Source organism: Megalobrama amblycephala, unplaced genomic scaffold, assembly GCF_018812025.1.
Source record: "Megalobrama amblycephala isolate DHTTF-2021 unplaced genomic scaffold, ASM1881202v1 scaffold460, whole genome shotgun sequence".
NCBI classification, from domain to species: Eukaryota; Metazoa; Chordata; class Actinopteri; order Cypriniformes; family Xenocyprididae; genus Megalobrama; species Megalobrama amblycephala.
The window spans coordinates 89,831-117,503 of NW_025953390.1; the positions used below are offsets into that span (position 1 = coordinate 89,831).

General features: G+C 36.4%; 2 protein-coding genes across 2 annotated transcripts; both read right to left on the reverse strand.

Annotated features, from left to right (window-relative positions):
- Positions 1–6,908: 6,908 nt before the first annotated feature.
- LOC125261681 (protein ALP1-like) lies at positions 6,909–10,639 on the reverse strand. Its single transcript, XM_048180239.1, has 3 exons — positions 8,508–10,639; positions 8,094–8,209; positions 6,909–7,830 (listed from the first exon to the last, which is right to left on the reverse strand). Exons 1-3 carry the CDS (start codon positions 8,542–8,544, stop codon positions 7,297–7,299), a joined length of 687 nt encoding a protein of 228 aa, XP_048036196.1. The 5' UTR covers positions 8,545–10,639; the 3' UTR covers positions 6,909–7,296.
- A 10,923-nt stretch (positions 10,640–21,562) lies between these two features.
- On the reverse strand, positions 21,563–24,032 carry LOC125261682. The gene is made up of 2 exons (XM_048180240.1): positions 23,734–24,032; positions 21,563–23,260 (listed from the first exon to the last, which is right to left on the reverse strand). Exons 1-2 carry the CDS (start codon positions 24,016–24,018, stop codon positions 21,770–21,772), a joined length of 1,776 nt encoding a protein of 591 aa, XP_048036197.1. The 5' UTR covers positions 24,019–24,032; the 3' UTR covers positions 21,563–21,769.
- Positions 24,033–27,673: the final 3,641 nt, after the last annotated feature.

The window sequence follows — 27,673 nt, forward strand, 5'->3', positions numbered from 1 at the left end:
AATATTTCACAGTGTTGCTGTTTTTTCTGTATGTTTGATATACACCATGAGCTTGAGACATGATCAATGTCTCACAGGTTTTTTCACAGCCTACCTGACTGAAAGAGCTCATTATTATGCAAGTCATTTCAGGTCATTATTATGTGATTCTTTTGTCTTCTCAGGTGAGAATCACCCATTATTCATGATTATTCATGCCTCCACGCATACTGTGTTTCTTGACCAAAGATGTTTTAGAAAATTTAAATCTCTCTATTGTTTTATATGAACAAGCAGGCAGCATAATTTTTACCTCATTTTGAAGCAAAAACTCTAGTCTCCAACCTCCAATAACCAGAAGTCTTGTGAACAAAGATTTAATATATATTTTTTGGCTTTATTTCAGTTAAGTTATTAAATTTTTTGTTTTTTCAATAACCACGCATAAACGTTATTCCTTCAAAACACAAACATGTACATACATGTTCCTCACATATTATGGTAGCCTAGTTTGTGCTGAATACGGTGTAATGACACTTTTTCCATTAACCCTCAGGGGTCTGAGGCTGATTTGGGGCCTGGAGAAGTTTTGACATGCTCTGACATTTGTGCTTTTTTTCAGTTGTTCATAAACATATTAATGGAAAAATTTTCATTACACTGTATTCAGCACAAACTAGGCTACCATAATATGTGAGGAACATGTATGTACATGTTTGTGTTTTTGAAGGAATAACGTTTATGCGTGGTTATTGAAAAAACAAAAAACTTAAGTCACTGAAATAAATCTAAAAAAAAGTATATTAAATCTGTGTTCATAAGACTTCTGGGTACTGGAGGTTGTAGACTAGAGTTTTTGCTTCAGAATTATGTAAAAATTATCATTCCTACTCCTTCATATAAACAATTGAGAGATTTAAATTTTCTAAAACATCTTTGGTCAAGAAACACAGTATGCGTGGAGGCGTGAATAATCATGAATAATGGATGATTCTCACCTGAGAAGACAAAAGAATCAGATAAAGAGCTCTAATGACCTGCATAAATAATGAGCTCTTTCAGTCAGGTAGGCTGTGAAAAAACCCTGTTGATCATGTCTCAGCTCATCATAATGTAAATCAAACATACAGAAAAAACAGCAATACTGTGAAATATTATTACAATTTAAAATAATGGTATTCTATTATTAAAATATAATGCATTTCTATGATACAAAGTGTCTGAACAGTTATGTTACCTCTATGGCATTTCATATAGGCTTTTAGCTTAAAAGCATGCACATTTGGAGAAATATTGATGGATTCTCATGTTTGTCAATTTTCTATACAGAGGAGTATTTCGAGGGCTTGGAACCAGAGGGGCGTAAGTGGCATTTGACAAACTTTACAGGAGAGCCAAAACAAAATTTTGACCACACTTCAATCAACTGTATTTATTAACCTTCAACCACAACATTGCAACCACATACATACTTATATGAGTAAGTTCTTAAGTGAACATATTATGGCATATTAACACAATGAACATATTATAAAACCTTGCAAAATCTTGAAAATATGGCAAGAACATCAAATACGCCTTTTTGGCACCAAACATTTCCAATTCTTCTAAAGAAAAATAGGGCGTATCTGCTGATCAATGCAGAAATGATTGGTAAAAACATTGGTTAAAAACACTCTAACTTCATAACTTTTCATTTTATTTAAAATACGGTATACATAGTAATTTAATTTCAGTTCTCATTTATGAGTTCACATTCATGTCAAACAGTTTAACATTTAATTTCAAACAGTTTAATTTCTCTTGTTTATTACACATTTCACTTTTTAGTTCACTTTAGTTGAACTAAAAAGTTCACTCACTGCCCACTGTCAGAGTGTTATAGAACTCTACATAACAGTGGGGAATACTCCCATTGGTGCACAGGGTGAGTAGGTCTTTTTTCTTTAAGGCACTGATCCCTGGAGGACTTTCATACAATGAGCTGGGGTGTGTGGTTCTGGTGCCTCTGGTGCCTCTTGTTGCCTGTCGTGCCACCGTCAGTTTTCGGAAGTTTGGGGCGGTGAAATCATACTTGAAGAAGATTGTGTTTGGTTCATCTTTCGTGTGGCGGAACCATTTAATCTTCTGCCAATGAACTGATTGTCCCTTCTCATCTTTTGTTCTGTTTTTGAGTATGTGGTTGGAGAGGGACTTGAAGTCCAGAAAGTCCTTGTGTTCAAGTTCATGTACACTGTATGAGTCGTTCCTTCTTGCCATTCTCACAAGTGTGTAGTAGCCATCAGGGGAGTAAATAGAAACTTTTCTTCTTGCAGTTTCCACTGCAGCATGCACACTATCACACTCCATCTGGCTGTGACCAGACTCCATGTATTTATGGTCAATAGTGGAGAGGGGCAGCGAGCTGACAGCACGCAGGCACATCGTGCTAAAGGCAGCATTCCTGTTCTGTCCACCACAAGTATCTGAATAAAGAACTGCATGTTTTGCATGTGGACTAAGTTCTTTAAGGTACTTGTAAACACGTGCTAATCTCTGAAGATCCACGGCCGCCTTCCCCCTCATGCCACATGTAACACTTGACATCTTTACTGTCTAATTCATACACAGTGAGGTTGTACGTACTTAGCTTGCGTGAGTAGAACAGGCAACTTGCGTTGCTCCAGGGAGTGGTCAACACTTGTTCTAGGTCAAAAGTGACAGCCTTGTATGACTCATTCTCTTTTGCTTTCTTTTTTATCATTTTCTTTTTGTTCTCTGGCCTGGGTCTTTCTTAACTGGTGAGCATCATACTCATTCTTGTGATTTGTCTTCTCACTGCCTTCTAAACGTTGGTACCACTCACAGTATTTACATGCATCTTTCTTCGGAGTGTGAAAGGCAAGATTGAACTCATTGTCAAACACTGTTCTATAAAGACTTTGTTTTTCTGGTATAATCTTCCACTCCTGTTCGCATTTCTCTTTATACAGTGCATACATTTTTGGCAGATTCAGAGATCCTTCCAAGTAGAGCTTGTTTGTATCTTTCCTGGAGTAGTGGGATTCAAGTTTTGGGAAAGAATCGATATGCTCTCGAATTTTATCTTTGCTACTCTCAGGGACTTTGTTTTGAGGTGCATGCCGCCCTTTCTTGCTTGAAGGGGTAATTCCCAATTCACTAGAGGTATGGCCGCCTGCAGACCGTGCAAATTTCTCTGACACATCAAGGGTCTTCAAAAAAATTGTCCTTGCATACCCTAATCTGTCTTCTCTCTGAGGTTAAATAATACTCAAATGTATGATTTCTTCTTGAGATTGTTTCCCTGTTTATTTTCTCTCTTTTGACAACATGATTGACAATGAAGTCTTTCTGCCTCGCTGCATCTCCCATCTCCCAATAATATTCAAATACTTTTTCCCTCACTTCCTCAGGGAAGTTTTCATTGCATTTGTAGCAACAGGAGGCACAGTTCTTCTCCCTCATCCTCCTTCTTGGGACCTGAATGCCATGTGAATTCATGTAGCTTTGGCCAGAATTTCTTAACCTCTTGCGTTTGTTCTTTTTCCAGTTGTCAACATTTCTCTGTCTTTTTCTCCCTCTTTGTGTGTTGGCATCCTCCTCCTGTCCATTGTCTGCCTCTCCCTCCTGAACAACTTCAAGCACAATAACTGTCTCACTCCCTAGAGCTTCTTCTGTCTCTGTGTGTCCCTCATCAATTGCATGATCTCTCGCCCTGTCTGTCTCTCTCCCTCCATCTTGTGCTGTTTCCATGTGCGTGTCTCTCTCTCCAATCTCCTCATCTCTCTCCCTCATCTCATGTGGTTGTGTCCCTAAACGATTAATCATTAATATTTACCATTATCCTATATTGGTAGTACTGTTTATAAAATATGATATATATATATATATAGGCCTACTGAGCCTGGGCCTGCAACAGATTCTTGGGCCTGCAACAGATTCTTGATAACAGATAACATACCATTATCCTACATGAACTGAATGATTGAGGGTTAAATTAGGTTATGCTTAATGTTCAAAAAGTGCAAGTCAGAACTCACTTTCTCCATCATGTGCTGTCTCCATGTTTCCCTTAAGCCGATCTCTCTCCCTCACTTCATTCGGCTCTGTCCCTTTATGATTTACATACAGTATGTATTAATATCCTACATGAATTCCCTGAATCTAGTAGTTCAGGGTTAGAGTTAAGTTGACTGTGAATTTTTAAAAGAATATTCGGTAACACTTTATAATAACTGCACACTATTAATCATTAATAGTGATTAATGACAAGGCATAACTAGTACAAGGCATAACTAGTCCTCACTTTAGATGAGCTCACAAAATAGTTCACTGACCACTACTAAATGCTTTATAACTACCTGAATTAACCCTTAATTACAGTAGAAATACATAATAAATCATTATTAACACACCAAGCAACTATTACTATATGTCTGAATAATAAGATGTATGCATGTACATTTAAATAGTTTATTAATCATTTACTTACAATTTCTAAGTGATCTTATCTGACAACTCCTAAATAATTGGTGTGTAAATAATGCTGTACTTCATTTAGAAATGATAAATTGATCATTAATAAAGTATGAAAATACATTTATTAAACACATTATAGATATGCTTGTAAATCAAGTATAAAGTGTTACCAAATAGTCTATGCCAGAATATTAGGCTACTTTAAATCACAGTTAGCCAGATTAGACCAAGACAAAGGTATTAGCATGCTAGGCTAGGCTAACAAGGCTAGACTATCAATGCATGTGTCTTACCTCCAACACTCAAGTGAGGAGCAGCATACAAAAACATCTCTTCATCTGTCACTTCTTCACAAGATTCATCCGTTTGCTTCATTATATTCATCAAAATTTGTTCTGCCTCAGACAGTTCCATGTGTGCAGCATGCGTGTCAGCCATTTTAGCTAGTGCTGTTTAGGGGCACCACCCACTTACGCCCTTCTGGCTCTGAAAAATACTGTAGGCTCTTGTATTGTTCAGAGCTAGAAGGGCGTAAGTGGACTTGCGCCCTTCTGGCTCCAAACAATGTGTAGGCCATACATGTATTTTTTAGAGCCAGAAGGGCGTAAGTGGACATACGCCCCTCTGGCTCCAAACAATGCTCAAACTTTTGTGTTAGGTCTTTGTTGTTTTGTTGCTTTATTCAATACAGGTTGATTTCTGATGCGTCTTTTTGGCACAACTAGATAGAGCTCATCAAGACCTTTAATTTGATATATAGAACTCATTTTCACCCAAAATGCCACTTACGCCCCTCTGGTTCCAAGCCCTCGTTTTGTATTTATCCATTATTTAGACACCCTGTAGGCTGACGCTCTCTGGGTCAGTCAGTAAAGACACAGCACAGAGGAGATCTTTCTCTAGTGGAGAGAGAAGACTAGAAGAACTGCACACTGCGTTTGGTTCATTTAGGGTGCTGTTGCTTTGTATATACTCAGAGATGGGCAGTATTTATGATACATGTATTTCAAATACAAAATAGTATTTTGTAATTTGTATTTGATAGGGTTGATGAAAATGGCTTTGTATTTTGCATCAAAATACTTTAGTGTTTTGTATTTTTAAAATACTGTAAAATACTTTGTAAGAAGTCTACATGATGACATCATAAAATTGCGGCCTCTGATTGGTGACTACTCTATAGTTTGCAGAGACAAGGTGCTCAAGAAACGTGCAAGCTGCCAGCTTTCCATCAATTTTTAGCATTAATTGCTATAATTTTTTTTTTTTTTTTTAGATATTCTTTTTATTAAACATTTTAATTATTACAAACAAAAACATATTAAAACAAAAACACAGCACAGGAAATAATTAACATATCTATGAACGTGGACAATTTACATACAGCATTTCGTCATATGACTGTACCTAAATTTTATCCAGTTTTTGTTTATTTCACCGTGTGTCTCAGTCTACACTGAACGTAAGTTGCTTGTAACAGTTCTTTCCAACATTTAAATAAATTTGTGAGCTTTCCATAGTATCTGCTTTCAAACATGTATTGTATATTACTTATTGTGCCAGATATTTTATACAACTTGTTTTATCGTAGTTGGATGACTTAGAACAGAGCATCACAGATGAGGGTGGAGAAGACCAGGAGACAGAAGAGGATGTGTGCGAGTCATCCACCTCCACCTCCCACCACACATCTACACCTTCAACTCAAGAAACCTCATCATCTCACCATCATCACAAGGTCACAATCAATCCTGAAAGGGCACATTACAAGGCCAAACAAAAATCAGGAGATAAATCATCAGATGAACTTGAAATAGAGAAAGTTAGCATTCTTAAAAATATGTCTGAATCACTAGTAGATGCCAATAAGGATGTCGATCAAACATTTGGCAAACAGGTAGTGACCGAGATGAAGCTGATCAAAGACCCACTGACCAAGATGAGATTGCGTCGCAACATCCTTATGATGTTATATGATGCACATGAGAATGAGGTCAGATTAGCATTAGACCCCCACGAGCTTTACGCCCCCAAACAACTTGGCAGGGACACGCAAATTTTAAATCAACCCTACCAAAACACATCCAATCATGTACCCTCTGCAACACCTCCAGTGAGCTATCTCAGGGCAACAGAATAGGCATATGACCAGGAAAGAGACAGGATGTAGGGTCAAGTCTTGATCTGTTTTTGTTTTTTGTTTTCTGATGGTGATAGACTGCAGTCACATTGTTGGTTTTGCTGTTTTTTCGTTGGCACTTTATCAGCCGTTGATGTTTATTCTGTTCTGCAATATTTGCATATTTAAAAAAGTGAATACATTTTTTTGTAAAGAGTAAAGAAAAGAGAGTGTAATTTACTTTTAATAAAAGTTTTTAATAAGGAAAATTAATCTTGTGTGTTTTTAATAAACAAATCATATTAATTTTGGCCATTCTGCATTTTTTTTAATTTACACATATATAATTAAGACTTTAAAATGTTAGTTTAATATTGTTCTAAATGTTATGTTGGTTGTATTTTGTTTTAATATTTCCTTAGTGTAAAAAAAAAAAAAAAAAAGGAACGTTTTAAGCATTTACTTAATAAGTAAATTTACGTAAGCTATTATAGCTTATTTTCTGAATAAAATTCTGAGTTTTTGCTTAAAACGAGCTAAAAAAATGTATTATCTTACATAATTTTACTTATAGTAAATGCTTCCTGATTTAAGACAAGACAAAACAAGGCAAAAATATTAAGTAAGAAAAACATTTTTTTTGCAGTGCAGTTGGTGTCTATGTGTAAATCATATTTTCCTGCCAGGAAACAGATCCAGCAGGTGAAAAAAATATGCCTTCAAATTGTCCCGATAATGTTGGAAAGAAAAACACGAAGTCTATTGGCCAAAATTCCAAATGCATTTTCAACTGTACGCCTTGCCCTTGAAAGCCTGTAGTTAAATATTCGTTGCCCATGGTCCAGATTTCGGAAGGGGTATGGCTTCATTAGGTCGGTTCGGAGAGGGAATGCTTCATCACCAACAAATGTATAGGGCAAAGTTTTGTTACTGGCTGGGAGTGGCTCTGGACGGGGGACATTCAGTAGATCTCTGTCCATGGCAGCTCGGAGGTCTGACTGGCCAAATATTCCTCCATCTGACACTCTTCCTTGTACGCCAACATTTGCATAAATAAATTTGTAGTCAGCGTCGACTACTGCCATGAGTACAACTGAAAATCTTGGTTTGTAGTTGTGGTAAGTACTTCCAGAGTTTGCAGGTGGCTGGATGTAGATGTGCTTTCCATCTATGGCACCTAAGCAATTAGGAAACTGCCACTTGTTTTGAAACCTCATTGCCACCTCTCTCCACTCTGTCTCCGTTGTAGGAGTCTGAAAAGATAAACAGCATATATAATTAATACATGTAATGTTCTCACATTTTTACAAAAGTCATAAAATGTTTTTTTTTTTAAATCATTAAAATTAATATAATTTAGAAATCCATTATCTACTCTGGTTTTGCCTCTGTGGTTAAAACACTTGTTTTTGATATAGCACCTGTAAAGGCTGTGTCCACCTACTGTTGTGAAATGTACATCTGTCTGTTATTTAAATCAAATGCCTTGCCTTTAAATGATCATCAAATGGCTTACCTTTAAATGATCATCCTTTAAGACGTCATACAAGGCTTGACACGTCTCCATTACTATCTCACTGATAGTACTACGACCGATCCGGTACTGGAAGCTCAGAGATCTAAACGTCTCTCCTGTGGAGGGGAGCATGTGTATAATTTGAATAATACACCATGGCCTGCTTTCACAGACGACTTAGATTAAACCAGGATTAGGCGTTACATTTACTAGGACATTTAAGTAGCTTTTACAATCGTAAATGTAAAAAACATTACTGGTGTGCATCTTGAGACAAAACAATGGCATTGACATTTTTAAGACAAGTCAGTGTAAGTTACTTTCAGTTAAAAACAGCTCAAGCATGCATTTCAGACTAGTTTAAGCCTGTTCTGTGAAGCTAGGGGTATATGATTTTTAAAATGTACTTTTTACCGGTAGCAAGGAATCGTAGTGTTAGTGACAGCCGCATTCTTGCACTGATGGCTCTTCTTTATTTTGTGTCCCTTCTTTGGATGAATGGTGTAACTTTGTCAAGAAAATAGCTGAAATCCTCCACATCCATCCCAGGCCCGGTTCTAGGATTGCGTGACTTGGGGGGCATTTTGAAAAATTGGTGGGGCAGCATAATATGACATATGAATCATAGGTTTATGATCTCCTAATCCCTCGCCCCCCGCACCCCCTTTTAACTACTAAACAGTTTCCTCCCTTTTTCAGGTTTTTTCAGATTTAATATTGATCACAAAAGTACTTTCTGTGATTTTTTTTTTTTTTTTTTTTTTTTTTGTGATTCTGTGAGACTTTTGGTCTAACATATACGAATGGCTTAAAATTACAATTCATTTTCTAAAAATGACATAACTTTTGGCATAATAATGGAAGATGTACACATTCAATTTCTACTGAACAATATTTTCATTTTGGGAAAATGTTATATTCATTTACTGTAAGTTACTTAAAACAAAGCCATTGTTTTCTGTTTTTCAGAAAGAATTTTGGATTTACTCTAAATCTTTAAGAATGGTAAAATTTAAAAGTGGAAGAAGACAACTTGGTTCATTGAAGAAATTTAAACCATTAGAAGACCTGGTTACATGATTCTTTCCTTTTTCGTGTTTTTTCCCCCTTATATTTTTGGTTAATTTCTATAGAGTTGTGCTCAGTTATTTTGACTATATAAAAATAAAAACAAGACATAATAATTGAATTTACACAAAAGATCCAGTTCAAAAGTTTATATGCTTGATTCTTCATAGTGTGTGTTGTTACCTGGATGATCAAAAGCTGCAAACATTCACTGATGCCCAAGACAACACAACACAATAACCTATGAACAGGATGACTGGAAATTCTGACTGGAATAAGACTGGAAGTTATTATTTTATTTAAAGATCTACTTTTTTTTAGTTTTGTCCTACTAAAGCTTTATAAAACACTTTTCAGAAGACAAAATAAAAACAATTTACCCCCCTACCATCCTGTGCAAATGTTTACACCCCCTGAATTTTAATGCATTGTTTCCTTCTGGAGTATCAGTAAATGTTTTCACCATTTGTAACAGTTGGGTATGAGAAGAGTCCCAAACATGGGCCTAATCATAAAGAAAATTATAATTAAATTAAATTAATGACACACAGTACTGAGAATAAATTAAGTGTAAGTAAACTTTTGAACTGCTTAATTTGTGTAAAGGCAGATATTATATATTGTGGACTATATGTAAACATCTCATAATAATACATTTTTGTTGCAGTGCTAAATAAAAAAAAAAATTTGATCTCACTTATTTATTTTTTTAATTATTGATATTTTGCAGATTCTGAAAGGAGCATGTAACTTTTGACATCAAATAATAGGCTACTATTCAACAAATAGCGCAATATGCTGATAGAATATTTCAGAGCTGAACATAAGTGAGCAAAACTATTTTATATTACTAGAATACTTACATCTATTTATTTATTTTTTTTTTAATTTATTCATTTTCGAGATTTTTCATGACTTGGAAATCACAATTTTAAAATTCCAAGCTAAATTTCCAAGTGTTCCATGATCGTGTAGCAATGAATTAACGGTGTGTGTGCATGTTTAAATATAGACTAGAGCGCATTTATGAAGGAGCTGCATGTCATCTGCTCATGTGATTGTCAATGGCCGTCTTGAGAAGTGATCCGATAAGGTGTGCAAAAGTCTTGGAAAACTGCTTAGAAAAAGGATGTGGATGAGGACATGAATGCTTTTTACAAGTTGAAATCTTGTAATTCTGGCAATTCTGGCATGGTGTGAGCACCTGAAGTGCTGAGCATGCCTGTGAGGGAGAACTGTAAAAGGATGCGCGCCGTGAGGTGCGCCAGAAAAATACAACAGCACAATGTTTCTAGTAATTTGCATGTGTAACTAATTTAGTGTTGATATATTTTTTACATTTTGTGTGCTATCACAAAAAAAAAAGAGTATCCTGGGGATGTTGGAGGGGCACAAGAGAAATCTGGGGGGGCTTTGCCCCCCCTAGCCCCCCTAGACCCGGCCCTGATCCATCCTGAGCAGATCACGGAAACCTTTTTTGTCACTGTCCTACAGTGTAAAGAAGAAAAAAAAACATGTTGGAAAGTCAATTTTGTTTTTGTTTTAATCTAAAGCAATGTTTAACTTTTTTTTAAGCATATGATGGAGTTATGAATCAATCAAAGGCATTAAACCATTGAACTGAGATTTTTTTGTTAGAGGCTCAATTACCCTATATGTGACTAACGTACATAACAAACAAATTGTACATCTGTACATTAGAAGTGTTAAATTACATTGGTGATCATTAAAAAAACCATTGTAGTTGTATATTGCTTTAATGTAAGCTTAATAGATTTTTACAAATGCGTTGTGGCAAGCTTTTACTACTGGCTAATAACAAAATATTTACTATGAAAAGAATGATATTTTACCTCAAGTTCTCTTTGGAGGATTGACAGCCCATACCGTCCTCTTTGAGCAAGCCAGGAACGTGTCCATTTTCTGTTTTTTTTTTCTTTTCTTTTTGTCTTTTTTGCGCTTTTCTGAACATAATACAGCCAGTACAAAACACGCCGCTTCAGTCATTGTTTACGCTCTTGTTTCTCGCGCGTGTCGTGACAACAAGCAACGATTGGTCGCGTAGCAACGTGTAGTCTGACATGTTTCAAGTCCAGGACACGACAAGATTTTTGGAGTCAAAATCTGACACAGTGACTATCGTAACAGACAAAAAAATCGTGTAGTCTGAACCAGGCATTAAAGACTTCAGACTTGACTCTGACTCCAGATAAAAGACTCGTGAACATCTCTGGTGGGAAGAGTTTCCTGCTTTTGAGGCTTCTTACGTGTGCCGCTAATATCAATGTTGGGGTGATGTCTCCAGAGATGCGCTTGCATATTAGACGTGTTTCCTGTCATATAAGTAAGTTTTGTGAAACAGTTACGACAGATTGTATGTGCTTTGTCTATGACACGAATTCCATTCCTGTACTCCACTGGAAAACCAAAATGTTTCCACACAAGAGACTTAAATGTGTCTGGGGGATCTGCAATCTCAGGCGGAGCAGCCATGTGTACACAGCAGTAACCGAGTGTGACGCTCACTCCCAAGTCACGTGACATGACATGCACTTTGAAAACAGTAACTTTGGAATATAAAATTTAGAACAGCATTTAAAAAGCTCTTATTAGTCGTTACTAATACAATTTAATCACATGTATGCAAAGAATTTTGTTTTTTTTAGAAAAAGATTTTGTTTAAATTAATAGATTAGTTAGTTAGAGATAAGAGATAGAGATAGAGACATAGAGATAGAGACATTTACCTCAACAATGGGCAGCAGGAGGTTTTTAATTACCCATGTGAAGGTAAAAAAGAGCTTTAGCCCACTTATTTCAATACTGAAAAATATTTTGTCAGCCACAGATGGTAAAAATGAGCTAATATTTTTTTTTTTCAAGCTGAAATATTATCTAACCTAATCTAATGTTATTTTCTTAAACTTTTGTGACTGTCATTTAGGGTCATGGACATGTATGCAAAGTTTCAACACACTGATGTGTTGTGAAATGTGAATACAGAAATCTTGTTGTTCGTTGTAACAAAAGAAGAAGGACAAAGTAGGGCTGGCGCAATCCTGGGGTGTTTTCAACGGTAAGGTATTCAGATAAGACACTTCAGTATTTCATCATTTTAAACTCAGAAACAAACTCAGATAGTGAAGTCAGGCAATGTAATGCTCGCACTGAAACCAGGACTTCAGCCAATGTCGGACTGGTCTGACTCGAGTCATGCTAAATATAGAAATTTATTTACTCACCCCCATGTCGTCCAAGATGTTCATGTCTTTCTTTCTTCAGTCGAAAAGAAATTAAAGTTTTTGATGAAAACATTCCAGGATTTTTCTCCATATAGTGGACTTCAATGGAGCCCAAACAGTTGAAGGTCAAAATTACAGTTTCACTGCAGCTTCAAATTGTTCAAAATGATCCCAGATGAGAAATAAGGGTCTTATATGGTGAAACCATCGCTCATTTTCTGAAAAAAATATGGTATATATATATATATGGTATAATGGTGGTATATATGGTATATTGGTGTTGGTATATGCGGTGATAAAACTACAAATCCCATGATAAATGCAATAACTGCCCGCGAAATATGTCTGCGTCTCCTCAGAGTTATTTTCAACGAGACATGTTTAGATCACAGCGATTTCTGCTGTTGGTTACAAGCAGCACCCAGCTCCATGTACGAGGCTCACTGCAAAAAAAAAAAAAAAACACAAGCTAGCTGCAAAATGCCTTCAGCGGACTCGGGCAATGGACCCTTCTCTAAGCCCCGCCCTCCTTAGTTACTGTTGGTACGTCTGGCAAGTCATTTACAGTATGTATGCACCGGTGTCAGACATTTTCAAGGAGATAATTAGTCATTTTTGGCGAACAGGTGAAATATCTGAGAGAGCAAGACAAAAGGGACTGCAGTATGCATTCGAGGGATATATCCACAACATAATAGCAACAGATTAGAAAATAATTTGATCAAATTGAAGCTAAAGCTCCCAGCGCGAGCAGCAGCCGCCTCATATGCTGACCAGTCAAATGGGAAACAGACAATCTATTGAGGAAAAGCTTTGTTCACACAGCAGGCTAAGTGAAATTTGTGAAAATAACCTAATAATTGTAAATCAAACAGCTTATCCATAAGTCTTGTGGAATAAACTCAAGACGTTAGCCTGACCACTTTGCAATGATAACATTCTCCCGCTTATATTTTTAGCACGCCAGGCTAACGTTATGGATTATCTGGTGGGTGTGAGTGAGTGAGTGAGTGTGTGTGTGTGTGTGTGTGTGTGCTACATTGGTTGTTACATGGGTTGGAGTAGCCTGTTCAATCTCTATTAGGCTAATATGCTGTTTTGTAATGTAAATAAATATGAGATGAAATCTATTCTATTTGAGGGCAAGTTTGTTTTAGTCTATTTTCATTTTGGGCCTAAGATTTTGGGCATTTGGCACATTGATGTGTGCAGGGCCGCGGGAAGTAATTTTGAACAGGGGGTGCTGTGAATCTTTTTTTTTTTTTTTTTTGACAAAAAACCTATGAGCCTATAGGCCTATTTAAAATACATTTTAAAAATAAATACATTGAGATTTACTACTTTATTGTCATATACACTTCAGTGCACAGCCAGCCAGGGTCTGAAACACACAGACATCAGTTCTCAGATATGCGCAATGCGCTATTAATCTGAAGCAGAAGCAGAATCAGAAATAATAGTTTAATAATCGAAAGAAAACGAAATAATTACTTTCATTACAATTTCAGATAGCCTATACATACATGCAACTTATTTAGATACAACAAATAATATTACAACAAAATATAACGCTAAAACAATGCAATCGATTTGGTCAGCTGGCTTGAGTCACTGCACGTTTATGTCACACGCAACTCTATTAACTCCAAAATCTTTTTACGCACACCACAAGGAAATAATCTCTGACTATTTAAGCAATTTGTTTATTGAACAGTTCTCCACATCCATTACGCAAAGAACACACGCACAGTATAAAGCTTTCTGTCTCCATCTCCAAACTTTTTACACAAACCACAAGGAAATAATCTCCGACTATTTAAACGTTATTTAACAGTTCTCCACAACCATTACGCAAAGAACACACGAACGAAATAATACTCTCCATCTCCATCCCCACCACCTTACAAAAATACTATAGTGTACTACTTACAATTGCTTGGCTAGTCAAAGCTGATCCCACACTTGTTGCCAAAAAAATAAATGTTACAAGCGCGGCAGCACCATGCTCTTACCTGAGCTACATGCAGGCGGGGGTGCCCTGGTTACAGGTGTCCAAATGTCGAGGTGCGCTCTGCGTTTCTGTCATTAAACTATGTAAATTTACTAGTCAGCTGCTGCCAAAGATGGATGTATTCTGCATGGAACGAGCGGGAAACCTCTTTACTCGGCGACCAAACCTGCCTGCCTGACGTTGACAACGTAACTTCCGAACCTGTGTTGATTAGGCCTCAAAATATGAAATTAAAATCCAAAATATACGTAATAGCCTACGTGTGTCAAAATCATTTTCTAAAATATTCATAAGGAATTTATAAATTGTGCAAAATATTTTAATAGGCCTACATTTTTTTTTTTTTTTAAATCTCCCTCTCGTCACTAGGGGGTGCTGCAGCACCCCCAGCACCCCCACTTCCCGCGGCCATGGATGTGTGTGAAAGGTTACTAATGTGATTGCTTTATCTGTAAATTAAATTAATGCTTTTTCAATGACTGAATTCATTGAAATAAAATGATTTTTTCAGAATTTCTTTGATTTGAGTATTTTTTGGTAATGCGTCGTGTAGGTCTTAAATTTCAATCTTTATGGTCTTAAAATGTCTTAAAAAGGTCTTAAATTTGACTTACAGAAACCTGCATAAACCCTTTAACAGAGGCTTCCAGAGGTCGCTAATCATGGTTATAACATGCAGATAGACACTTTTCAAGATAATAAATACACAATTGAGACGATGTATGCCTGTATTGACTGTATTGATTTGCATCTGAATAGCGCTCCCTCCGTGGGCGTGGCCGCATTAGCGGATAATGAGCTGAATCACGGACTTCTGACATGGCTCTATTTTCATACAGATTACATAAACACAGAATGTTTGTTTTTGATTTGACTTACATGATTTAATACCTGAGCAATTTTCTGATAACTATCAGATTGGACTTTGTTCAGAGGGAGACGAGAGATCACGCATCATGTTAGTTTTCTTTATTTTACAAAAGTTACTCTGAGTGTACACAAATAAAAGAAGATATTTCACAGATTAAAATGGTGTATAACTCTTAATTGTATGAGCAAATTTGAGTATTTTTAGTCTCTTTCACACTGGTAAGAAAAAACCGAGGTGGTATCGCTGGCGATACCTCCGACTCCAGAGTGTTAAACAAAAGAAGAGGAAGTAGAATGGTGCACTTTTACTTAAGTTGTGTCTCATTTCGAAGGCTGCATCCTCCGGAGGTTGCATTCAAAGGTTGCATACCTCATTGAGGCTGTATCATTTCAGAAAAGTAAGTAGGACACTCCGAATGCAATCTTGGAATGTGTCCTTCTTTCACAGGAATTTGGAGGATGCATGAGGTGTATCCTTCGCTGCTGCAGATAGCCCACAATCCTTTCCTATGCTGTTAACAACCGTCATTTATTTGAGGATTTATTTATTTATTTAAGCCTCGGCAGATGTACATGTACAAGTGAAAGTGTAGTGTTTAAATGTAAGTAGTTTCAAGCTTGTTTTTATTTTACACTTTGTTCTTCTTAATATCTTCCTTTGTCTCTGTAACAGATATCTGTTGTACATACACCACAGCTCCTCAAGCATTAACCAAAATAAAACAAGTAAATACATTTTCTTTTCAAATTACTTTCCAAATTCATAAATAATTTCCATTCAATCGACTGTTGTGAGAGCGCAACAACGCTGCCATGAACGTGTTGGGATAGCAACGTAATACTTCCTGTTTCCTTTCCTGCCCGTGTGTCCTACGAAGGATGTCTTGTTTAATTCTGTTTAAGGACACTCCGTATACTACATCCTTTACAGGATGTGTCCTCTGGAGGATGCAGCCTTCGAAATTAAATGAATTGAGACACAGCTTTATCGTCTGTTTCCATGGTGAATCATTGATTCGTCGCTCTGTTGAGTTTCTTGTGTGTTACTGTCAGTGCCGTTTCGGGGCATAGGCAAACTAGGCGGTCGACTAGGGCGCAAACAGCTGGGGGGCGCCAGTGAGAGCCTCCGCCCCACCAATATAAATATATATATATATATATATATATATATATATATATATATATGTATATATAAGTAAACAAAAATGTATTCAGATAACTTAAACATTTCACACATCAGTTTATTTGCTATAATTTAAAAAAAATGGTGATAAAATATGACAAATTCAAAGTTAAACTGTCAGAAAAAATTAATCTTCATAATGTCAGATAACACTTAAGCAAAATATGGTCAGGTCAGAGTGTCTGAATAATTTTTGGTCCCAGTTTTTTTTTTTTTATTATTATTTTACTAGTAGTCCACTGTATGAAGAATGTTTGGATATAATATGTCACAATTTACTTTATTTTGCTATCCTCACTTATAAATGAACTATAGTGTATACTGCACACACTAGTAATATATATATATATATATATATATATATATATATATATATATATATGTGTGTGTGTGTGTGTGTGTGCCCATGATCGTTTTGGTCTAAATGGAGTTTGTGTCCTGTATAAGCAGCACGGTAAGGTATAGGATTAAGATTCTGTGCAACCTATGACAAGAGAAGGGAGAAGGGGGGGTTATATGAATTAGAGTCATGTTTGAATTACTTGTCCAGTATTTGTTAATAGCAGTAGGCCTGAAAAAGTAAGAGATGTAATGCCAAATGTACATTACAAGATAAAATGTTGCAGTAACAGTAATTTAGTGGTGTGTGTATTAATAATACTTTTTACTGTTGTTTTGATGAGTACAGACTAATAAGGATAATAGGAACAACAATAATAATAAATAATAATAAACTGCCTTACTCACATTTCATGGTATGGTCGATGTATTGTCCGGAGGGCTCGTCCAACCCGACTTTCTGCGGCTCAAATTCCCTTTGCTGCCAAAAACCTGTCATCAACTTACGACCGTAGGTTGGTCCTGCCTAGTGGAGGAACCAAATTAATAGGAAGTTAGGAACACAATATGGTTTACTACAGATTATAAACCTATAACAGTTCTCAGCAGCGCCGGTTCAAGCAGTGGTTTTAAAGCAGAGTCAGAAACAGATCTTTGAATGCTACTGCTGCACTGCATTTAACCGTCACTGTGATCAAAATAAGATGCAAAATGTACAGTATGCTGCTGCTGCGCATGATGACACCAGCAGCACCTGCATGCGCTACACTAGGCTACTGTAATAGGATCTATTTAAACCTGCAGTGTATGTTGTCCATCTTCTGAGTCATATACCTCAATGATCATTATTCACGTGGAAATATTTTCTTTGCACTAAAAATTTGATTTATTAAGACTCAAAGCGGAAACATTAAAATGTAGGCTAGCCATGACCATATCATGAGAAAACCAAAAGCAGAGCATCCATTGCTGTATACAGTAAGCTAGACCTATATATTTTTTTTTTTAACTTCTGAATAATGATTTCACGTAGTTAATCAAATTTAATTCAATGAGAGCAGCATTTGGTAGGAACATGTCACACGCGTAAATGACAATGGCTGTAGGCCTATCCTAGAACCGTGATGCATACAGCTTCTCGAGATAACACCACAAGTCACATATATTATAACATACATATTACGTTAAAATTGCATATCATTACTTACTTCTTGTACTGCTGTAGATACAGCTATCTCCAGCTGAGTGTCAGAAACCTCCCGTCTCAGACGATGGCTGGCACAAAATCGCCTTGACACTCCTCGCCAAACAACATCACCCGACACCAAGTTGAGACAGGTGCTCTGCAATGTCCGTGTGTGTTTTGTGTTTTAAAATCATGTCAGAGATTACCTCTGTATGGTTCCAGAGACATGGCGCTTTTCATTCAACATTGCGGGAAAAACTATTTCCGGGTTCTAATTTGGCCATAGAAAACCGCTGAAATCGACATTTATTCCATATTATTTTTTTGATGTTTTAAATGTTTGATAAAGGTGCAAAAAGTCAAAAACAAAATTATGAAAATACATCAATATTTATTTTTTTGCGCAGCATTTGGTATGTGTACAGTTCGAATTCAAAATTTGGTATTTAACATTGTGTTTTAAAAATACAACTACCCAACCGTTAATTTTTCGTTTTTCATTTATGGGTTAAAAAGAGAAAAAGGAATGGAAGCAAAAGTACACAGACCTTTTTTATTAGCAAATTTCTTTTTATTTATTTGTGAATAAGTAATTTTTGTGAAACTGCCAACATATATTTGTGGATCTCATTCTATCTATTTGTGCATTTGATTTTTTTTTGTAAATATCTTTATTTACAAAATTTGCAACAATTCTACCCCCATAGGTTAACGCCTGTGCAAGTGCACAGACAAACAGTGTTTCAGTCTGTCAAAAGGGGCGGGGCTGACTGCCTATATCAGTCAGACTGGAACGCCATCAGATCAGAATCTCCATTAGCGCAGATTACCTCGCTGCCTGAAGAAGACTGAAGCCGCTCTACTCGCCATCGAACAAGCCTTGCAGTGGATCTGATGACACTTAGCAAGCAAGCAAGCTGATTCCCCTGCAGCCATCCGGCAATATCAGGAGTTACTGCCCTGGATCTTCCCCCAAATAAGCCCCACCATAACTACAAACAGCCTCACAGTATTTCAGCAGTCAATGTATCACAATCATGGCAGATAACATCACAAAACCCATGATGGTTGAATGAATTTATTTTTGTTTGAACTATAATACTTAAAAAATACTTATTGACTTAAGGCTGTAATTTTTGCCAAAGGTGCTTCAACAAAATTGAGCAAAGACTGTGAATATGTACATTTGTCTTTTTTGTTTTTTATTTTTAATAAATTTGCAAAGATTTCAAACAAACTTCTTCGTCATTATGGGGTATTGTTTGTAGAATTTTGAGGAAAATAATGAATTGAATCTATTTTGCAATAATGCTGTAAAATAAGATGTGGAAAAGTGAGGCGCTGTGAAAACCTTCTGGATGCACTGTATTAATGCATGAATTCATGATAATTCATGTACCCTTATACCGTAAAGTGTTATCCACTTTTTTGTGTTGGGATTTTATACTAGTAAAAATTACTTAATGTCAAAATGTTTGAATGAATCTTTGAAAGTTTAATGGCAGAAGTTACGCTTGTTAGTTAGCAAGTTAACTAAAGGATTATCAACTTAACAGAAAATAATAAATAGAGTAATCATAAATATAATTGCTAAATTCATTGATAATCATAAAAAGATTAATTGACCATCAAAATTTTCATAAGTTACAGGCCTAAAAAGGCCTTTAAAGACGTTACAGACACAGTAAAGTTTCTGTTAAAACAAATTCTACAGCTGCTCTGAATCAACGGTTTTGAGGAAATCACAACACAAATACATGCACAATGTGAACTTAAATTAACATTCCTTGGGCTGAATGTCATCTGTTGAGGAGTCTAAGATGGAGATGTCTGTGTTTGCTGTGTCTCTGGGACATGAGCATGGATGGAGTTTGAATTATTCTTCATGAAAGTCACACCATTGTTCTGTAAACTTAACATTGATGAGCTTTTATTTGAATCTACGGCCATTAATGTCAGAGATTAGTTTTTACTGAAACAAAGTATTTAGTGTAAAAATGTGAGGTAACACTGACATGAAACCTTCATAATCATGACATGACACATTTTACGGTTGTATGCATGTTTATGACAACTGTCACTAAATGTCATTCGCTCAATTATGTCATTTTTAATGCAAATATCACTTTTTGTGAGATGTCCGAGTTATGACAACTTGACATAAACCAATACATCATAACCTGTCAGTGTCTTTGTCATGACAACTTGACATCATTGCATTAAACTGTCATGTTTATTTATGTCAATTCTTTTGACATTGGCTGTCATGAGGCCATTATAATAGTGTCATAAATATATATATTGACTTCAACTACAGTGGGACAAATTGAATTTGTCATTAAAATGTCATTAAGTGTTAATACTCTGTCATTAAGTGACAATACTCTGACTGTTACAATAGGACCAGGCAGGAGACAGAAGATAGGAATAACAGGTTGTTTATTGAACACAAGCAGAGTATTACGATGATGACAGGTGAGTAGCAGATGCACTTTGGTGATGTACGAGTGATATGGAGAATGACACAGTCCTTTGTGTTTGCAGAGTGACAATGGAGAATGATACTTGCTGAATGGAGTTGATGACTTCAAACAATACTTCACACCAGATAGGAATCGAAGAGAGGAGCTAGGAAACCCGGAGTACAGGTAAGTAGCAAGAGGAGTCCTTGAGGTAAGCATTCAGGTAAGTCCTTAGATGCAAACGAGACCGGACAATGTGACTGTGTGTGAGTGTGTCTTAAGTAGTGCTGGTGATGTGTGTGCTGATGAGGTGCAGGTGGCAGTGATCAGTACTCAGGGGATGGTGTGTGCTGTGATTGGAGGGTGCTGGAGCCTGGCGTGTCTGTGACACTGACAAATAATTTTATAACGGCGTCATGAATATTTTTCATATCATGTTGTTTTTTTTGTTTGTTTCCTCCAACAGAAGGTCAGATAATAGACAATTTCAAATTTCTTAAAAAAGATGACACTGTTATAAAATAATGATAACACTTTATTTTAGGGTCTTTTAACTAGTTGCTTATTACTACTATCATGCATATTACTAGAATATTGACTATTTATTAGTAATTAATAAGCACATATTAATGCCTTATTCTGCATGACCTTATTCTAGATTCTTAATCCTACCCAATACCTAAACCTAACAAATAACTATAATAAGCAGTAAATTAAGAGTTTATTGAGGGAAAAGTCATAGTTAATCGTTTATATGTGTTCCCTATACTGAAGTGTTACCAAAATAATGTAATGTAATGTTAACCCATAAAGCTAAGTAGTTTTTTTAAGTTTGATAATCTGCTATGTCATGTTTATGACAGGTTATGATGTATTGGTTTATGTCAAGTTGTCGTAACACAGACATCTCAAACAATGTCATCTTTGCATTAAAAATGACATAATTAAGCAAATGACACTTAATGACAGTTGTCATAAACATGCATAAAACCTCCTTCATATTTATGACACGTGTCATGTCAAGATTATGAAGGTGTCATGTCAGTCTTATGCACACCCCTTCAAGTAAAGTGTTACTCAATGTGAAAACACGTTATAGATTCACAGATATTTTTATTGAGCTTTTTGTTTTTGCGTACATATACTCGAGAAGAAAAATACATTCCAAGCTGCTGTTAATTTCAGGAGCACAAATAAGAGGCTTTATTTTTTTGTTAGATAGTTTGTAGGTTAGTAAGAGCTCAAAGTACAATCACAATCAAATTTTCCAAGACCTGCTTTAGTCATAATCATACCACACATTGTAAACCAACTATCACTGACATGAACTGCAACAGTGAACCCAGTTGTCATTAAAATCCGTGTAGCACCACAGGTAATTTTCACCATGGTAGCCACAGGGGTGATCAGACCTGCAGGTTTGGCCATTCTTAGCGGAGTAGCAGTCATCAGAAGTACAGCAGTAATCCCAGTTGTTGTCATAATCCATGTAGCACCACATATATTCATAACCATAGTTGGCACAGGCGTGGTTGTTGCGGCAGTACTTCCCGTTTATAGCTTTACTCGTCCACAGCGGAGGGCTGCAGTAGTCCCAGCTGCCAGATATTTTGTAACACCAGTAGTAGTCCTCACCGTATGTGGCACATGGGTGATCATCCTTGCATCTCTCTCCTGTATGCGTGATGAGGGAGTACTGAGGTGAGCATTCGGTCAGCGTTTGGCCTGAGTAACACCTGTAGGAATTGTGATTGTCCTGGAACAGGCAGGGAGTGGAGCAGCAGAGCTTAATTCCTCCTCCTGTGCTGCACTGACAGCCGTCACTAGATTCTGAGACGCTCAAGCACTGTGATCCATCAGCTGCAGTCTTCTGCTTCTCTGGGACCAGCAGGCATTCGACAGCATCCGCCTCCTTTGATATGTCCCTTTTACTGATGTGATTCCTTAGTGGTTTGGCCTGATTTATAAGACAATCAGTTTTAAAAGAATCCTTCAGATACTCTGTTTCAGTGAGGTAAGTGCTCATGCTGTCAAAGACTAATTGTACTGTCATCTCACTCATCTTGAATTTCTTTACAGGTGTGCCGTCACTGCTGACAGCCGTTTTTACTGTGAGATACTCGTTTTGATTGGATGGGTCCAATTGGACTCCAAGGCTCACTTGTTGATTGATTAATGTCTGAAATTCAGCCTTAACCTTCTCTAATTTATTATTGTCACCAAAACAATCATCCGCAAAAATTGTAATTTCTGAGGTCTGACTATAGAGATTTTGTATTTGTCTGTTCAGGTCTGAGACGCTCATCAGGCTTATGTAACCTTCCGGGTTGTTTTTCCCTATATAGCCGAAGGAGAAAGACTTACTGTCATCTAAGTGGTGTTCATAACAGACAGCCGTCCAGATGCGAGAGGGCACCGTCACTCTTTCAGTGTCTTCAGAGATTTCAGGGTCATCAGAGATTTCTTTTTGTGGTATCCGTTGATTCACATCAGTTACTGTACCTGTGACAATGTAGGCTGTAGCAGCATTATTGTCACTTTCAAGAGTGTCTCGTAAAAATGTCCTCAATTTATTCTCCCACTTTTTCCATTGGTTCCGGTTGAAACACGCGTCCATAGGTGCCGCGTTGGTCAGCGTATTTGTTGCCATACGGCCTTCACCACACTGGAAGCTGTTCGGGTACAGGTGTCCACGATCGTATCCGGTGTCGCTGTAGTCATCGCTGGTGGCTTGTTTTTCTTTATATTCCTTTTTATTTTTTTGAGTCTCACGGACCATATAGTATGGATCATCAGGTTTGGAAAGCTACAGAAAAAATACCATGTCAGATAATTAGTTTGATATTTTATTATTTGTGAGAAAATAATTTTTTTTGTTATTTTTTTTTGGTAACACTAACTGAGGTAACACTACAATAAGGTTTCATTAGTTAACATGAACTAATAATGAACTGCACTTGTACAGCATTTATTAATCTTTATTAATGTTAATTTCAACATTTACTAATACATAGTTAACCTCAAAAGTTATGAACAAACAATGAACAGCTGTGTTTTGTATACTAACGTTAACAAAGATGAACAAATACTGTATCAAACATATTGTTCTTACATTGTCTCTCATTGGACATGTTTCAATGTTAAAAGTACAGTATAAGAATGTTCCATAAAGCACATCTATTGTATTTTATATATTATTTGGAAAAACAAAACCGAATAGAATGCAGAGCTTAAACTGCAAAGGAAAGTCTTTTGTTAGACAGTGAAGCACATGGTTACCTGTGGCTCTAAATGCCATACGTTTGCTCTTCCACTGTCAGTTGAGCATTGAGGGTCAAATAGGTAGGCACTGTAGAGAGGAATCCTGTGATAAACCGAGTACAGCGTAGCATAAATAGGGCCAAAGTTTGCCAAATACTGACAGATTTTCTTGGCATTCTGATCCATTCCCCCCGGTTCTGTCTTTTTGTAGAAAAATTCTTCACACTCAAAGTCTTCGGCTACTTTTGCCTGAGCACCGAGTGCTCTCAGCACAATACAGATGAACAGAGCTGGAACAAACATGGTGTGAAGCTGCTCGTGTGTGATAGAGCAGAGACAGCAGAAGAGCGGCGGCTTTAAATACAGAGTCAGAGATGCTGCTGGGTGTGACTGAAATTAACAAATGAGCAGAAATGAGGAATAAAATGGAAAATTCACTTCATCATGTTTATGGGACTAATTTTTTGAGCTTTCACGTGTACAGTAATCTTGATTTTGAACTGTGCTGATAACGACCATAGTTGGCTAATGATGAAAAAGAAAATTGTAGAATCAGCCTCACAAAATGCTGCTTGCATGCATCTTTTTCAACCCATGGTACAAACAATATCCTGTAACACCTTAATTTAGTGTTGTAGTTACATGTTACTACATGTACTTACAGCAATAATAACAATAAATTAAAAGTACCTAAACATAAACCAAACTCTAACTTTATAGCAAGTATATGTAGTTAATTAATAGTACTCATTACCTATTTGAGTAATTACAATGTAACTACGGCACTGTAAAATAAAGTGTAACCCAATATCCTTCCAACTGCATTAACTGTACATTGCAACTGAAACTAATGACTTTCTTTAGATGCAGTTCTCCACCCCAGTGACAGTGTACTTTTGTTGAACGTACTAGTGTTTTTGTGCAACTGAAACTGTTAGGAAACGTTTTGCATGGCTGTGAGGCACACCCGTCGTTTTTATGCTGCTTCATTTCTACATCTGTTCTGAGTTTGACTGAAAAGGGGAAAAACTACATGATCTTGCAGCATTTTGCAATGTTGTATTTGTTCTAAATGTCCTTTGTTTGGCTTTCACATCTGGGTCGGTGTGGGCTAGGTATAAATATTTTCCCTGGCCTGAGGCTCTTGACAGGTGTTGTTGAAAGTAAATGTACATTTTTTTCTACCAAAAAGACTCAGAATGAATGAATAAGATTTATTGGTAAAACATTTTAGGGTTTTTTTTATTCCTGAAATGTTGGGACATTTTTTAAATTTGAATAAAATGAAAACTACAAGACTTTCAAATCACATGAGCCGATATTTTATTTACAATAGAACATAGATAACAAATGTTTAAACTCAGAAATTTAACATTTTTATCCACTAAATTAAATCATTTCAAATTTGATGCCTGCTACAGGTCTCAAAAAAGTTGGCATGGGGGCAACAAATTGCTGAAAATGCAAAAAATTTGCAAATCAGCGCACAGACAGTTCGTATTGCAACCTTCTTGCGGGCTACCATTTTTAATAATAACTCCGGTCTTGCATGCGTGATATCGCGTTGTTTCCTTGTCACATCTCACGTGTGTTTGGTTGTGAAACGTAGTTTGCGTGCCAGACAGAGTTGTCGGCGATTCTTCCTATTGTAAAGTCATGCAGTGTGAAACCGTCTGTCGCCGATCCATCGTGCAGTTTGAACACAGCAGCGACTGAATGCTGGCCAAGATAGTCATGCAGTGTGAAAAGAACAGTGACCCGACTACTCTGAAAATCGTGCAGTCTGAACTCGGCTTAAAAGGAACTAAGCTTGCTTCTGAAAACATTCAAAGATGAAGGAGAGTGAAATAGCCGGCTGGCATGGCATGGATCAGCTGAATGTCAGCTGACGCGAGCTTGACTGACGTGTCTGCCAGAACTGATGCTATACGCTTGATAATGGAGCATGCATTTCTAAAAAGCAAAGTGTCACAAATACATGACATCTAATCAAATTGCCTCATTGTCATGTTCCGTGTTGTCGAGAGGCCAGGGAGGAGTTAGGAAGGCTAAGCACACACGAGTGGTTTTTCCAAATGCCATTCATGCTTTATTTTACAAGCATTTCAAAAGCAGGTGCAGCCAACAAAGTACAAAAAAAGAAAAAATATATACTGCAAAAATTAATTCAATTTATACTTGTGCTAAAACACAAAGAAAAAAAGATGTGAGCAGCAAAACCTGGCACTAAACAATGCCCAGTGGCACATCCACATTATAAAATGGGTATAAAATGTTTATAGAGGAGATAAAAAATATAAAAAATAAATATACAAAACTAGTTAGAAATAGGCATAGAAAGAATAACCTACCATGGATTTCGGAAGAGGTGTGGATGCTCATGAAAAAGCGTGATAATGTTCTAAAAAAATCTATAAAATCTGGTTTACGACAGGATCGACTTATGTTTAATTGCTTAAGAAATAAGGTGGTTAAGACATTACGGCAGGCTAAGGCACAATATTTTATTAATATTTTAAATGAGGCTAAAGGAAATGGTAAAAAAATGTGGCAAACTATTAATCAATTGATAAAGAAAGAATCTAAATCATGTATTAAATGTTCAGAATTAAATCATGAAGGAAGAATACTTAATAAACCTGACGAAATTGTAGATACTTTTAATAATTATTTTGTTGACTCAGTTCAAAGATTGACTGATAAATTTGGTACTAGATATAGAGAACTTAACTCTGTTAACTCAGCTGAACCTGCTCTTGATTTAACAACAGTATCAGAGAATAAGATTCAGAATGTTATAAAAACTTTAAAAAATTCATACGCTAAAGATATAGATGGTTTAAATTGTAATTTTTTAAAAAATAACTGTGAACATTTTTTAGTACCAATCACACACCTTGTGAATTTATCAATTAAGCAATCGGTTTTTCCAAATTGCTGGAAAACTGGGATAGTCACCCCAGTATTCAAAGCAGGCGATCCACTAATCGTAGCAAATTATAGGCCCAATCTCAATCTTGTCAGCTGTATCAAAAATAACAGAAAGAGTAGTAACTGAGCAAATTGTAAATTTCTTAGACACACAAAATAACTTACTGTGCCCTATGCAATTCGGGTTCCGTAAACGGCACTCTACGGAGACTGCTGTATGTTACTTCATTGAGCAAGTGCGATTAAAATTAGATAAGGGTGGGGTTGTGGGTGCTGTGTTTCTCGATTTGCAAAAAGCTTTTGACACGTTAAATTATAATATTTTGTTATCTAAATTAACTCATTTTAATTTTTCTATGCAAACAATTAAATGGATTGAGTCTTATCTTATATCAAGGAAGCAGTGCACCCGGATCAAAACGCGTATATCTTCAACAAGACACTGTTTATCAGGGGTACCTCAGGGGTCCATACTAGGACCTCTACTTTTTAGTCTGTACTTGAATGATCTTCCAGATGTTTGTCCTGATGCATTTATTCAAATGTATGCAGACGATACTGTGATTTATGTGCATGCTAAAACAAATGAACAGGTATCACAAAAATTATCTGCTGCTATGACCAAAATCTCAGACTGGTTTAATCAGTGTTGTTTATCGTTAAACGTCCAGAAAACTGCTTGTATGTATTTTACGATTAGAAAGATGGGGGAGGTTGTACCAGATATATTGGTAAATGGTGAAAGATTACAGATTGTATCGGACTTTAAATACCTTGGAGTTATTTTAGACACTCACTTAACATTTGAAAAGCATGTTAAAAAAATAGTTTGTACAGTTACACCCCAACTTCGAAATTTTAAATTTATACGGAGTCAACTTTCGGCAGAAGCTGCAAGAATTTTTCTGCACTCTTTTATTTTTTCTTATTTCTCTTATTGCATTACTTCATGGACCCAAGCAGGAAAATCTACTCTTAGACCTTTACATAGTTTATACAAACGTGCTATAAAAGTGTTTGATAAGAA

Coding starts and splice junctions, on each gene's coding strand:
- LOC125261681 (XM_048180239.1), bottom strand. CDS start 8,544: ATGCGGCTGTCACTAACACTACGATTCCTTGCTACCG. Junction 8,210..8,507: donor ACTACGATTCCTTGCTACCG/GTAAAAAGTACA, acceptor TCCCCTCCACAG/GAGAGACGTTTAGATCTCTG. Junction 7,831..8,093: donor TAAAGGATGATCATTTAAAG/GTAAGCCATTTG, acceptor TTATCTTTTCAG/ACTCCTACAACGGAGACAGA.
- LOC125261682 (XM_048180240.1), bottom strand. CDS start 24,018: ATGTTTGTTCCAGCTCTGTTCATCTGTATTGTGCTGAGAGCACTCGGT. Junction 23,261..23,733: donor TATGGCATTTAGAGCCACAG/GTAACCATGTGC, acceptor TTTTTTCTGTAG/CTTTCCAAACCTGATGATCC.